The sequence below is a fragment of the Lithobates pipiens genome, unplaced genomic scaffold (genome assembly GCF_037356315.1).
Source record: "Lithobates pipiens isolate NorthernLeopardFrog02 unplaced genomic scaffold, aLitPip1_a1.2 Scaffold_27, whole genome shotgun sequence".
Classification (NCBI taxonomy): Eukaryota; Metazoa; Chordata; class Amphibia; order Anura; family Ranidae; genus Lithobates; species Lithobates pipiens.
In genome coordinates, this window is record NW_027507788.1 from 214,850,780 (window position 1) to 214,865,779 (window position 15,000).

Genomic DNA, 15,000 nt, shown 5'->3' on the forward strand with positions numbered 1-15,000 from the left:
ACCAGTGACGGGGGCACCATTCCTCCCACCGACACCAGTGACGGGGCACCATGCCCCCCACCCACACCAGTGACGGGGCACCATGCCCCCCACCCACACCAGTGACGGGGCACCATGCCCCTCACCCACACCAGTGACGGGGCACCATTCCTCCCACCCACACCAGTGACGGGGCACCATTCCTCCCACCCACACCAGTGACGGGGCACCATTCCTCCCACCGACACCAGTGACGGGGCACCATTCCTCCCACCGACACCAGTGACTGGGCAACATTCCTCCCACCGACACCAGTGACTGGGCAACATTCCTCCCACCAACACCAGTGACGGGGCACCATGCCTCCCACCCACACCAGTGACGGGGCACCATTCCTCCCACCGACACCAGTGACGGGGCACCATTCCTCCCACCGACACCAGTGACGGGGCACCATTCCTCCCACCGACACCAGTGACGGGGCACCATTCCTCCCACCGACACCAGTGACGGGGCACCATTCCTCCCACCGACACCAGTGACGGGGCACCATTCCTCCCACCGACACCAGTGACGGGGCACCATTCCTCCCACCGACACCAGTGACTGGGCACCATTCCTCCCATCGACACCAGTGACTGGGCACCATTCCTCCCACCGACACCAGTGACTGGGCACCATTCCTCCCACCGACACCAGTGACTGGGCACCATTCCTCCCACCGACACCAGTGACTGGGCAACATTCCTCCCACCGACACCAGTGACTGGGCAACATTCCTCCCACCGACACCAGTGACGGGGCACTATGCCTCCTACAGACACCAGTGATGGGGCACTATTCCTCCCACAGACACCAATGATAAGGCAATATTCCTCCCACCTGCACCAGTGATGGGCCACTATTACTCCCACTGACAATAGGCCATTTTTTTTTTTTTACTTCCATTGGCACTAGTTTGGCCCCCATAAAATTATTATTATAATTATTTAGAATGTTTGGAGACCTCTGATACAGACAAATGATTGGGCAAAGAGGGCAGGCAAAAGGCAATCATCCCCCGATAGCCAACAACTGTTCGCCAAGCTGGGTACTGTAAACGTAGCCTCGATTGGTGGGTACAGGCTGGCAATAATCGCATGAAAAATCCAACATGCTGGTTGTACCCAAGCCGATGGATGGATAGATCGACTTGGGTACAATCAGCCTGCCCATACATGGTTGGAATCTCAGCCTGTTGCTGCTGAACCGGCCAAGATTTAAACAGTCTATGGCTGCTTTAAAAGGCACAGAAGGAGTTTATTAAAACGTTCAAAACAAAAAAACAACTTACCGATCGTCTACCTCTAGAAAAACACAGCCAGGGGTGTGTGTGGTGGTAAAGATCCGTTTATCCAAGGGAATTCTGGGGGCTGAAATATAAAATAGCACAATGTAAGGGATACCAACTTAAAAAAATAAAAGACGGCATAAAAAAAAAAAAAAAAAAAAAAAGACAAAAACTGTATTTGATGATCATATAGTGGACATTTCAAACAACAACTGCAGAAAAATATAAACGGGTTCCAATCTCTCATCAACTCTGAGCAAAGTCACATCTGTAGAAATCTATAGTAAACAAAAACAAAACAAAAACAAACACAACCAAAAAAAAAAAAAAAAAAAAAAAAATAAGGACGTACCCTCATATCCCGAGTGAATCCTTTCTACCAGAGCAATACAGCAGTGCTCTGGCTCAACATCAGGAGACGTGCGGACTCTCACAGAATACGGCGTCATTCGGTAGGGATTGTACCGCGGCTCGTTATCGCGGTCTTTTCCTCCCCTGGGAAGAGAGGAAACAAAAAACTTTAAGGCTCCACCTGTAACCTGCATCAACACTGCAACAAAAATGGTCACTTTAAAAGTTGCAGACTTCTTGAACGTTAGCGAAGCATTGAATCCTGGGAATGAAAAATTAAGCACGTGCCAAGCACTGCTTCTAAGCACTTAAAGTGGTTATAAAGGCAGAAGTTTTTTTTTATTTTTTTTCCATAGCTTAATGCATTCAATGCATTAAGATTTAAAAAAAAAAAAAAAAAAAAACCTTGTGTGCAGCGAATACTTACCCGAGTCCCATCATATCCAACGATGTTGCAGGAGAAACTTGGCTGCCTGGAACTCTCCCTCCTGATTGGCTGACAGACAGCAGCGGAGCGACATTGGCTCCCGCTGCTGTCAAAGTCAGTGAGCCAATGAGGAGAGGGGGTGGGGCCTAGCCGTGGCTCAGTGTCTGAATGTCTGACACACGGTGCTGCGGCTCGCTCAGGTGAGCCAAGCATATCCCTCTATAGTCTGTACTTGTCTCAGTCCAGAGCACTAAGTATCATTTCTCTCCGCTGCCTCCTTCCTCTGCTATCAGCACAAGTCACTTCTGACAAGTTTTCCTGACACCAAGAGAAAAATGGTGACAGGGGAGGGAGCTCCAACTGATCGACATCCTCAACTATGTTCCTGTGTGGTGTTTGAAGGGGGTGTGTCCTTTCCCTCAAATCAGCTCTTAGAGCTCTCCTCGCCGAACTCTGCAGAGCGTAATTTTATCTCTCCGCCCCCTTTTTTCTGAACTCTCAGTTAAGCTTATAAGTGACTGGCCTCAGGAGATACACAGAGATGAAACAAATCCTCCTACATACCTTGCACCTGTTTATCTGCAGTCTTCTCTTCTCTACAGTCAAAGTCCAGAATTTAAACAGCTTGTCTGAGATTTCAGAAAGTAGGGGGCACGGGGGGCTGAAATTACACTCTGCGAGTGCAGCGAGATCTTGGACAGCATGTGACATATACTTAAAAAGGGAGCGACAAATATACTTCGGAACATGAAGTGACTGTAAAGTTATTTGTGAAAAGTAGAAGGGGGATTATGGAGAATGGAAGGATTAAAAGTGTGTTTTTATATTAGAACTCTCAATATTGCCTTGAAAAAAATAAATAAAAAAAATCGTAATCTTGTTGCTCAACTGTCCTGCGCCAATGCAGATCAGAATTCGGTTTGGACGCAATACAGACATTTTGTCCACGGGGGGCGCTTTGATAAAAAAAAAAAAAAAAAAAAAATTCTGTTTATTTTATTTATTTTTTTAATATTTTTTAGGTAGAGGGAGGAATATTTTTTTCTTAATTTCTATGAAAAACAGGACAAGAAGCAGTTTGGTGTGAAGAGAATGGAGCGATGACAACATTAAAGTTATTATAGCAAATCTATTTTTAATCTCCGCTTGTTTTCTTTGCACCCAGCCAGCCATACATCAGGCCACATGTTCAGAGTTTTATTTTTTTGTATAGAAAGCATGAACACGACGTGCCTTTCATTCACTCCACAGAAGGTCGAACGTTTCAATAAGCCATACAGTTAGCACAGCACTTCAAGCAACACGTGCGACTGACAAATCCACTCCGGTTATGTAACAGAAATGAAATGTTAGGAAAGGTTGGCATGTTTATTCCACAATCAATTATTTCTGGCTAGCACAAAAAAAAAAAAAAAAAAAAAAAAAAAAGGAAATCGTGATTTTTTTTTTTTATTCATTTTTAAATGCTGCTTTTATCGCCAATTGTTAATGAACAAAAAATAAAAAGCGCCCTATTCAGGAGCCAACACTACAAGTAGCCAAGAATATGCTGTTCCATTGACAAAGATACAGAAGGGTCCAAAAAATGTAGGTCTGCTTATTTTTAGAAGGAACCTGTAAATCACCACTTGCAAGGCTTGGATAATTATGTAATAGAAATTAAATTGGAAAAAAAAAAAAAAAAAAAAAAAGGAGATTACTGTGTTATTCGAAAATCAATTATTTATTTGGCAAGCACTACAAAAGGAGAGGAAATCTTGACATTCATATTTTTTTTTTTTTCTTTAAATGCTGCCTTTATCTCCAATAAGAGGCGAAGAAATGACCGTTATCCAGAAGCCAATTTGCACAAGTAACCAAAAACACAAAAAAAATAAAAAATAAAAAAAAGGCTAAAAAATAAAAAAATAAAGTTTAGGTCTACCTATTTTATAAGGAATCTGTGAAACCACCACTTCCAAGCCTTAGCCCTTGTACACACGGTCGGAGACTCCGACGGAATGTGTGCGATCAGACCGTTTTGTCGGATATTCCGACTGTGTGTGGTCTACATCGGACTGTTTCCACCAGAGTATGCAACGGACCAAGTTTTCCAACTTGTTGGTAAAATTTTCAGACAAAATGCTCCGATCGGACATACTCCGATCATGTGTAGAGAATTCCGATCGGTCAAAGTGCCACGCATGCTCAGATCAAATTCCTACATCAAAGCTATTGGCTACTAGCCTGAACGTAGTCCCATCGTACCGAAATAACGTCATCACGTCGGATTTTCCGACAACTTTGTCCGACCGTGTGTATGCAACAGTTTCGGACAAAATCCGACGGATTTGGTTGTCGGAATCTCAGACCGTGTGTACAAGGGCTAAGATGTGACTTCAAGGAGCCTTCATGTCTTTGGAGAACTCTGGACACTCTACTGTCCAAAACAGAGTCTTAGTCCTGCTATGTGTTCCGACTGCCCCACCACCTCCAGTGCCTCTCCTTTATAGCTCCTAATGGGCAGGTCAAGAATTTTAGGACTTCCAAGGGCGTCTTTGTGTCTATGTCTATAACGGTGGGAGTAACCATCTTGCTCCGAGGGTTTATATCGAGGGAGGTGTACCCACTGTACTCAGTTGCCTTATACTGAAGATGGGACAGTAACCACTGTACTGCGATGTCTTCTACTGTGAGTTGCACAGATGGCTTACACTTGGGGTGACCATCACACTCTGACCAGGGGGGGGCTTCCTCAGGTAGTGGGCAGGACAGCAGGCTCAAATGGCTCACATTGTGGTGTACCCGTCACACTTAGATGGGGAGGAAGGAGGGTACCATCACACTCCGATTTGGGGGGGGGGGGGGGAAGCATCAAGCGCAAATGGCTTAGACGGTACTTCAAGGAGCCTTCATATCTTTGGAGAAACCTGGACTCTCTACTGTCCAAATAGTCTTAGTCCTGCTATGGGTTCTGACTGTCCTACCAACTTCAGTGCCTCTGCTTTATAGCTCTTAATGGTCAGCAGGTCAAGAATTTTAGGACTTCAAGTCTATCCCTATGAGGGTGGGGGCGACATCTCACTCTGAGGGTTTAAATGGTGTGAAGTGTACCCATAGTACTCAGATGGCTTCTACTGGTGGGAAAGTAACCACTGCACTCTGTCTTATACTATGAGGTGCGCATCACGCTCAGATGGCTTAGACTTGGGGAGGGGTGACCATCACAATCTGATTGGGGGGGGGGGAGGGGGCTTCCTCAGGTAATGGAGGGGGGGGGGGGAAATCATCAAATGGCTCACAATGTGGGGTACCCATCACACTTAGATGGAGATGGGGGGGTAACCATCACGCTCTGACGGGGGAGCTTCCTTGGGTAATGGGGGGAGATCATCAAGCTCAACAGGCTCACATTGTGGGGTACCCATCACACTTCGATGGAGAAGCGGGGGTAACCATCACACACTGATGGGGGAGCTTCCATGGGTAATGGGGGGGACCCCCCCCCATCAAGCTCAAATAGTTTAGAGATGGCAGTTCAAGGAGCCTTCATGTTTTTGGAGAACTCTGGACACTCAATGGTCCAAAAGAGTCTTAGACCTGCTATGGGTTCCGACTGTCCTACCACCGCAAGTGCCTCTCCTTTATAGCTCCGAATGGGCAGCGTGGGGGGGGGGGGGGGCAGAACAAAAATTTTCTACAGGAGGGGGAGAAGGGGCTTTCTCAGCTAAGCACGCCCTCCTGCCTGACTTGGTGAAAGTGTACCAGCAGCCTGGGTACGCTTGGACTGCGCATGCATGAGATTTTCTAGGGCAGCCTTTCTCAACCTTTTCAAGGCAGAGGAACCCCTGCTAAAAAATTCGAAATTTACAACTCATGATTCATTAGTGTGATGGTCATTGAGCGGAATGGTCCTTGCACTTGTGGGTCATTGGGAAGAATTACCTACTTACAGATAGCTAAAAAGATCAATGGTGTCAGTGGGAACTTATCTGAGAGGCAGAAATTGCCCAATGCTGAATGAACCCCTACAACCTCTGGAGGAACCCTAGTTGAGAATCACTGTTCTAGGGTGTCACCACCGTAAGGGCAGATGGACAGATGGATGGATAGGGTAGTTTGCTGCGAATATTACAAAATCAATTAAAATAGTGCTTTTGGTTTGTGGTGCCCAGACAAGCAAGTTCTGCTTTAGGAACCGTCAGGTACAAGCTTTAAAAAGTCCATGTAAAGCAATCAACCCCACAACCAAGTAAAACAAGACCACCTTAATGGGTAAGGGTGTCAACTTTGGCTTCTTTGTTAATATATATACTAAGGAAACAACCAATCAGAACCGGACTATGCAACGCATAGTCCAATGACGATGAGACATGGGCTGGGCTTATTGAAGAAATTGAATGTCAAGTGGTTTTAATTACATGGGCGCAAGTTGGAGATCATCTGACCAGTTGTTGCCCTGACAAATACTTGACCTTGAGCATTGCAGCCTCAGACACTGGAGAGAGGGGTCAGGCAGCAACTGGCAGACCACAGGTGACCTCTGATCACTTACATTTTACACAATTAAGCCTGCAAAACTGCAATAAAATGTAAGACTTTCGCTCAAGTCTAGTCGTAACTGGTCCTAATTAACAACCCCCCCCCCCCCCCCAGCAATCTACTGCCAGCATTTTCATATTTTGCCTAGGCAACCCATTTAAAAAGCTGCGGCCTGTATCCAAGGAGACCGCCATCTGTGCGCTTCTTCAAAAAATAAGAGTTAGAAAGTCAGCCACAGCATGCGACTCCGCTTCATCATTTCACAGACCTGCTCTGCGCCCCCCTCACCTTCTCCCTTCTTTTGCACGCTGTCAACACAGTGACATTTTCAGGAACAGGTACGGAAAGCGCTGAATCCTATCCCATCGCTTGTCAAATCGTTCCAATAGGAATGAAAGACCATGTGACCAAAGACACAACCAGGCACCGTGTTTATAATCCTTCGTACACGAGGCAGAAGACTAATTGCAAATGCTGTTGCATAACCAGACACGGTAGAATGACTAATGATTTGGTTTACGGTCTGGTGTATGAGCTGGTTGTCACAGCCAAGCATTTTTATCAGTCTGCGGCTGCAGTCCCATGTGCAATTGATCTTGCTACTGCGCCACTGAAAGGTCTCCTGCAAATTATTGTTAGAGACTCTGTGGCTTTAAAGGGTAGCGGTGGGGCATTATCTGTAGGGTCTAGCGTTAGGGGGGGGGGGGTGTCTCTGCAGGTTGCAGCAGTGGGGAGGGTGTGCAACTATGCAGGCTGCAAGAGGTGGGGGGGCAACTCTGCAGGCTGCTGCAAGAGGTGGGGGGGGGGCAACTCTGCAGGCTGCTGCAAGAGGTGGGGGGGGGGGCAACTCTGCAGGCTGCTGCAAGAGGTGGGGGGGGGGCAACTCTGCAGGCTGCTGCAAGAGGTGGGGGGGGGGGGGGGCAACTCTGCAGGCTGCTGCAAGAGGTGGGGGGGGGGGCAACTCTGCAGGCTGCTGCAAGAGGTGGGGGGGGGGGGGGCAACTCTGCAGGCTGCAACTCTGCAGCGGAGGAGTAGTTGTGCCATATGCGTTACATTTTCAGATGAAGGATTGAACAGTGCTCTGTCAGATGTTCAAAGCTTGGGGTGTATAATATTATATATAATATATATATATATATATATATATATATATATATATATATATATATATATATATATATATATATATATATATATATATATATATATATATAAATAACCTAACCCTGCTTTAAACTTCTCTACAACTTTATCCCTGACCTGTCTGGTGTGTTCCTTGGCCTTCATGATGCAGTTTGTTCACTAAGGCAGGCCATACACGGTTCAAATTTCAAAAGAATCTTCTTAAAAAAAAAAATAAACTTACCTAAAATAATTTTTGTTCGTATTTCGCACCATTAGTGGGCTGCAGCAACAGCCGATTTTCGTGCGGCCATCAAATTTGAGTAATCCGACATGTTGGAAATTTTTTGAAAAATGATTTTCTAAATCAATGACGGGAGAATTGTGCGAGAAATGTAATTGACAAAGAAATACGCAAAAAAAAGAAAATTCCGGAAAGAAAAAGAAGAAGATTCCCAGCTACGAAAATCCTTTCCTGTAGCAACATGGAGGTGAAATTGAAGGCTTGGTTGGCCGAGTTTCGAAATCATTGGTGGCTCCATGGGGGATCACAAAACGCACACAATTTTCTGAATTTCAAAAGAAAATCTTTTCGAAATTCAACAAATGTATGGCCAGCCTAATGTTCTCTAATGCCTCGTTTCCACTGAGCGGATCGGTTCGGGTTGGTTCGGTACGGTACGCTATTTTGAGTGTTTCCATTATGAAAGCGGCCCGTACAACCGAACCATTCCGCACCATTCAGGGTCCTGCTCCAACCTTTTAAAGAGCAAGGGCCACTTAAGCAACATAGTAACCAGTCACGGGCCACAACGAGTCCATGTCCATCCTGCATATGCAGAGCGGACACGGACACGGCTCGCTCTACTCTATGGGCCTTCTGATTTGATCTGCCATGATGACTTCTGTTTTTTTTTTTTTTTTTTTTTTTTTTAGTGGACTGGATTGGAAGTAGGTGGGTATATATGGCCACAAGTCCGTTTACATCTGTGGCTCAATAGGAGGTGAATGGAGGGTCCGATTGGGTCGGACCGATCATGCCAAAGGAGCCTAATGTTGCTTTCACACACTGACGTGCTGTGGTTTACCTGTACTGCAAGTGCCGTGCAGTACACCTGTGGCTTTCCTGTGGGTTAGCTGCACTTTACCTTAGACTTCTATTATATCCTGCTGGTGTGATGCACTTTCTGAAAGCTCACCACACCTGCAGGTAATAACAGAAGTCTATGGCTCAGTGCAGGTAACTCATAGGTGTTCTCCGCTGCACCTGCGGATCAGTTTGAAAGCAGCCCAGTAACCACTGCAGAAGAGATATGCCTCCATATATACACTGTGATTTTAGTAATAAACTTACCTTTAAAAACAGTCTTCCATTCAGGTATCGCCGACTGTTGATGTCTCAGGCAGAGTGCATTTGGTATCACTCTGCCTGCACCAGGAGGTAGCGCTATACAGGAAGCATTTCTCTACTACCGGCTTCATTAAAGGAGGAAGTAAACCCTGATGAGTTTACTTCCTCTTTCATTCCCTGCAAAGGTAAAGCATAATGAACTACTATGCATCGCATCGTAGTCCATTATGTGTCACTTACCTGACACAGGAGCCAGCGAAGTCACCGCTGTCCCCTGTAGTCCGGCGCATCCATCTTCTCGGTGGGTCTCGCTGCTCCACCGCTGTCATTCGGCGAAGCCGCAATGACGTCACTCCCGCGCATGGGAGCCGCCACTCGCGGCATATCGCTGTTGACCGCTGCGCGCTCAGTGCGCCTGCGTGCCGCTGTCTACGGCGCATGCGCCGTAGACAGCGGTGCCCGTCTTTCGGCAAATATCTCCTAAACTGTGTAGGTTTAGGAAATATTTCTTGGACCTACAGGTAAGCCTTAATCTAGGCTTACCTGTAGGTCAAAGTTGGTTGTAAGGGTTTACAACCACTTTGATGCTGTGGGATGGCGGGTCAGCAACCCACAATCTGGGCTTGCCAACCCGCCATCAGAGAGCAGGAGGTTGAGGGCCACATCAGAGGGGCTCCTCGGGCCACTGGTTGGGCACCCCTGTTGTAACATGACAAAATGGGGAACATTTCACACGAATACTTCTTCAAGGCCCTGTATATAGATCCACCTGCAAATAAGAGTGAGCAATCCAATATGGTGCTCAACAACAAACCAGAATTGATCGGCGCCTATGTAACATCTCTATTAGATAACCTTCCTAAAAGACATTTCCTGGCCATTCAAACAAATCAACTGGGATACATAGGAAGGTATTGTATAATCAGATCGAAATAGACTTTAATCACTTGTAATGGATGGTCAATAGACTGTCAGACTTCAAACACAATCAATGTACCACTCGCGAAACAGGCATAAGTGCAATGTACTTGGAGGAATCAAACCCCCCCTCCCCCCCTAAACCAGACCACGCGTTTTAACCCAAACTGATCTCTCAAGTCACAGGGTGAAGTATCTGTACATACATTATTGACAAAGTACCTTCCACCCTCACATGTCAAATCCACTTAAATCCTAAAGCAATCAATACACATAAGATCAATGCAGCAAAAAGATTAATAAAACTATAAAAAGGAAAGAAAGCAAAACACCCATGGATAAAACACAAACTAATCATAATTCATAAAACAGAATCACACCAATATAATAGAATGTATGAACCATAACTACTATATGCAGCTACGCTTGCGAAATACAGAAATAATATGTAACACATGCTAATAAAAAAAAAATATAATATAATATAATATAATATAATATAATATAATATAATATATATATATATATATATATATATTATATATATATCACAATACACTCAGGTGCAAAAATAAAGTGAAAAAAAAAAAAAAGACGCTAATAATTATTTCTATAAAGAAGTTCAATAAATAAATTTGTGCAAATAATAAAAAAGTCTCATTGCTGAGCTGTTGGTGTATAATAATTACTGTACATTTAAATAAGATAAATGAAATAAAAAATCCCATAACAAATTTATCAAAGGATTGGGAAAACCACTCCAAAAAATCCCACTGTGATTAAAGCGGGAGTGAAGTCCGCTTTGTGATTTTTTTTCTTTTTACCTATAGGTACGCCGATAATAAGGCCTATAATAAGGATTGCCTGTAGGTAGAATGAATATCTCCTAAATCTGTACGGATTAGGAGATATTCACGCTGGATGCAGCCGCTGACGTCACCGGTCATGCGGTTCTCATCTTGAATTCTTTCACCAGTTTCCACTGCGTCGTCATGTTTTGCAATTTGTAATGCAATTCCATAAACAAGGTTTGGTTATATCCAATACAATTATGGATGCACCAAGATGATGTTTTCTATTGGAGTTTATGTCTCTCTTTAAACTTTTATTGATCTTGTATGTATTGGGCTCATTAAGAGTGGATTGGATATCCAGTGGTCGGAGTTCCTTCCCCAAAGTGCATTCAGGTACTTCCTCCTTTAGACCCAAGTAGAGTCGAAACGTGTAGGTTGCCTGGTCGGACGGGCATACACATTTTGCCAGCAGCAGCGATGCCAATATCTCTGGATCTTAGCTACGTTTGATTCAGCTAATAAGAGCTTTTACGCTTGTTTTCTGAGTGATTACATCGATTGTGTTTGCTGAAGTCTGACAATATAAAGACTTATCTGCTGTGAAGTAAAACTACCCAATCATTACGAGTGATTGAAGTCTATTTAGATGCGCTTTGACAATACCTCCTATATATCCAAATAGTTTTTTTTTTTTAAAAGGCTGTATTTTTTTCTTAATACAAATGATTTTGGACTTTTTGAAATATGTTAGGTACAGGTGTGTTGATACTGGTTTGAATATATATATATCTCTAATTGTCTATCTCTGTGTGATGGGGTAAGCCCAACTTACCTTAGAGCAGTGTTTCTCAATTCCAGTCCTCATGGCCCACTAACAGGTCATGTTTTCAGGATTTCCCTCAGATGAAACAGTTGGGGTAATTACTAAGGCAGTGAAACTGATCAAATCACCTGTGCAAAATAATGGAAAGCCTGAAAACATGACCTGTTAGTGGGCCATAAGAACTGGAATTGAGAGACACTGCCTAAGAGCGATCAGGAAACTCCTTGTCCAGCTTCCCCAGCCACTCCTATGTGTAAGTGACCCTGTGTCTACTAGGGGCACAGGGTGACCAAGAACCCCAGTCGGGTCTGTCCTAACCAGACTAATTAGAGATGATAGAGATAGAGATAGAGAGATAGAGAGATAGAGAGATAGAGAGATAGAGAGATAGAGAGATAGAGAGATAGAGAGATAGAGAGATAGAGACACACGTTTTGCGCATTTCTATTTAATACAGTATGGGAAGTTCACACATACTTATTGCATTTTTTTTTTTATTTATTATTCTGTACTTGTACAGACCAATTGCAGTATTAAAATAGAACACCTTAAAGTGGTGCTACCGTAAAAGTGGTGGGCCAGCGGAAAAAAAAAATAATAAAAAAAAAAAGTAAAAAAGTGAACAGCTACAAAAAACTGTAGTTGCTCACTTTTAATATGCATTTACCTTTCCAGGGTGCCCGCGATGTCGGGCCGCCTGAGGACGACCCGTCCCTCGGCTCCCGGCGCCGCCATTGAAAGTAAGGCCTTTGCGGCTTCACTGCCCGTTTTCTACTGCGCATGCGCGAGTCGCGCTGCGCTTTGTGAATGGGGTGCGCTGTGTTGTGGGACACACGCAGGGGCACTCGAGAAGAGGAGCAGCCAGGAGCGCAGAAGAGGTGGATTGGGGCCACTCTGCGCAAAAGCAACTGCACAGAGGAGGCAAGTATAACATAATTTGTTTAAAAAGAAAAAAAAAAAAAAAATAAATAAAGCGAACGTTTACATATCCTTTAATGCAAACAATGCATTATGGTAAAAAAAAATTAAAGAAAAAGTTTTTAGGTTTAGTAACACTTTCATTGGCCCAGTTTGCTATTAAAAATATATGTAATAATATAATAATAATAATAATAATAAAAAAAAAGAAAAAAGAAAAAAAAAAAAAAGAAGTCCAATCAGAACAAGCATGAATTGGCTCACTGTCACCGAATCTGCTGCCGTTTTACCGAATTACATAACACCCCCCCAAGCCAGTCTATGAACACCAGCCGTCGTGACATGCCGCAAAAGCTCTGGACTTCTACAATGATTCCGCACTCTGATCAGCATGTAACAGTGTAAGCACCATTTAATGAATGTCATGTACAGAGAAAGTGCCAAAAAAATAAAAAAGTCCTATTGACATCTATGGAACACGATTGCTATTCAACACACATTCACCGGGCTCATTAGCGGAGGGGAGTCAGTTCTAGGAATGGATTCCAGTCTACACCATAACCAAGATACAAAAGGCTCCCTTTACTATTATCCGAGGTGGATTATTTCTTCAGAGGGCATTTGACAGGCAGCTAGGAGGAGGAGGAGGAGGAGGAGGAGGAGGTCTATTGCCTCCCCAACAACAGTTTTAATCCTTTAAAACTCACAGCGCCACATGCACTTGCGCCAAGGCCCCTATTAATTGTAATTGATTACGTTTGGTGGCGGTATTGCCCTACCGAACGAGACATACACTATACTGTCAAAAGTATTGGGACGCCTGCCTTTGCACACATGAACTTTAATGACGTCTTAGTCCGTAGGGTTCAATATTGAGTTGGCCCTCCCTTTGCAGCTATAACAGCTTCAACTCTTCTGGGAAGGCCGTCCACAAGGTTTAGGAGTGTGTGTCTATGGGAATGTTTGACCAGTAGCGCATTTGTGAGATCAGGTACTGATATGGATGAGAAGGCCTGGCTCGCAGTCTGTGCTCAAATTCATGCCAAAGCTGTTCTATCAGGTTGAGGTCAGGACTCTGTGCAGGCCAGTCAAGTTCCTCCACCCCAAACTCGCTAATCCAGGTCTTTATGGACCTTGCTTTGTACACTGGTGGGCAGTCATGTTGGAACAGGAAGGGGCCATCCCCAATACTGTTCCCACAGAGGTTGGGAGCATGAAAATATCCAAAATATCTTGGTATGGAGATGCCTTAAGAGTTCCCTTCATTGGAACTAAGGGGGCCAAACCCAACCCCTGAAATACAACCCCACACCATAATCCCCCCCTCCACCAAATTAGACCAGTGCACAAAGCACAGTTGTCACTGTATTAGTGTCATTAGCGATGTCAGTGTCAGTGACCCTCCCAGCCAGTGTCCATTAGCGCCAGATTTCCCGCCACACTACCACAGCCCCATTATAAGTCGCTGATCGCCGCCATTAAAGTATAGAATCATACTGTGTAAAATTCCAGTATGTGTACCATTGATTGTAGACGCTATAACTTTCACACAAACCAATTGATATACACTTATTGGGAGTTTTTTTTTTTTTTACGTAAATGTATAAAGAAATTAAATTTTTATATATTTTTTTGGATGTTTTTAGAACAGAAAAGTAGAAAATATTACTGTTTTTTTTTCAAAAATTATCTTTTTTTTTGTTTATGTAATAAACAAAAAAAATAAAAAGTAGCTATCAAATACCACCAAAAGAAAGCTCAATTTGTGAGAAAAAAAAATTTCACTTGGGTAAAGCACTGCATGACTGCGCACTGGGTCGGTGTTAACACTAGGCAAACTAGGCAGCAGCCCAGGGCGCACTGCTGCCTAGGGGCACCCGGCCGCTGACTTCCCTCCGCGTCTGCATGCTCTGCAGGCTGCAGCATGTATCTCAGGCAGCTGCTCCGTCTGGCCGGAGGAGGAATTGGAGGCGCAGCGCAGCACTGGAGCCAGCGCTAGAGGAAGCAGAGCCAACGCCTTCCGTCACATGGGCAGGGCAAAGGGGGTGGAGTCAGGGGTGGGGCCAATGGGGGCAACAAAATGAGGGTGTCAAAAATCCTTGCACCAGCCTTGACCTCGCAGTGGCCAGATAAGTTAGTGCAGTGGAGTTTTGTGATAATGGGCAATTGTATGCTTTTTGTTAGCACTCCAGCCTTAATCTTCTGTATCGCTATCTCTGTTATGTCGTTATTAAAGATAATGCAAAAGAAAATCTTTATGGGAAAAAAAATAAAAATAAAATAAAAATAATTAGTGCAGTGGAGTTTTGTGATAATGGGCGATTGTATGCTTTTTGTTAGCACTCCAGTTGGAGCCTTAATCTTCTGTATCGCTATCTCGGTTATGTCTTTATTAAAGATAATGCAAAAGAAAATCTTTATGGGAAAAAAAATAAAAATAAAATAAAAATAATTAGTGCAGTGCTG

The 15,000-nt window shown here is 44.2% G+C and overlaps 1 protein-coding gene across 1 annotated transcript in view; it reads right to left on the reverse strand.

Annotated features, from left to right (window-relative positions):
- Positions 1 to 15,000, reverse strand: part of PER3 (period circadian regulator 3) — a gene marked incomplete in the record, with an annotated part of 94,923 nt that overhangs the window by 46,389 nt on the left and 33,534 nt on the right. The window contains 2 exon segments of the mRNA XM_077458240.1: positions 1,313 to 1,391; positions 1,662 to 1,804. Coding sequence (XP_077314366.1) covers positions 1,313 to 1,391; positions 1,662 to 1,804 — 222 coding nt within the window.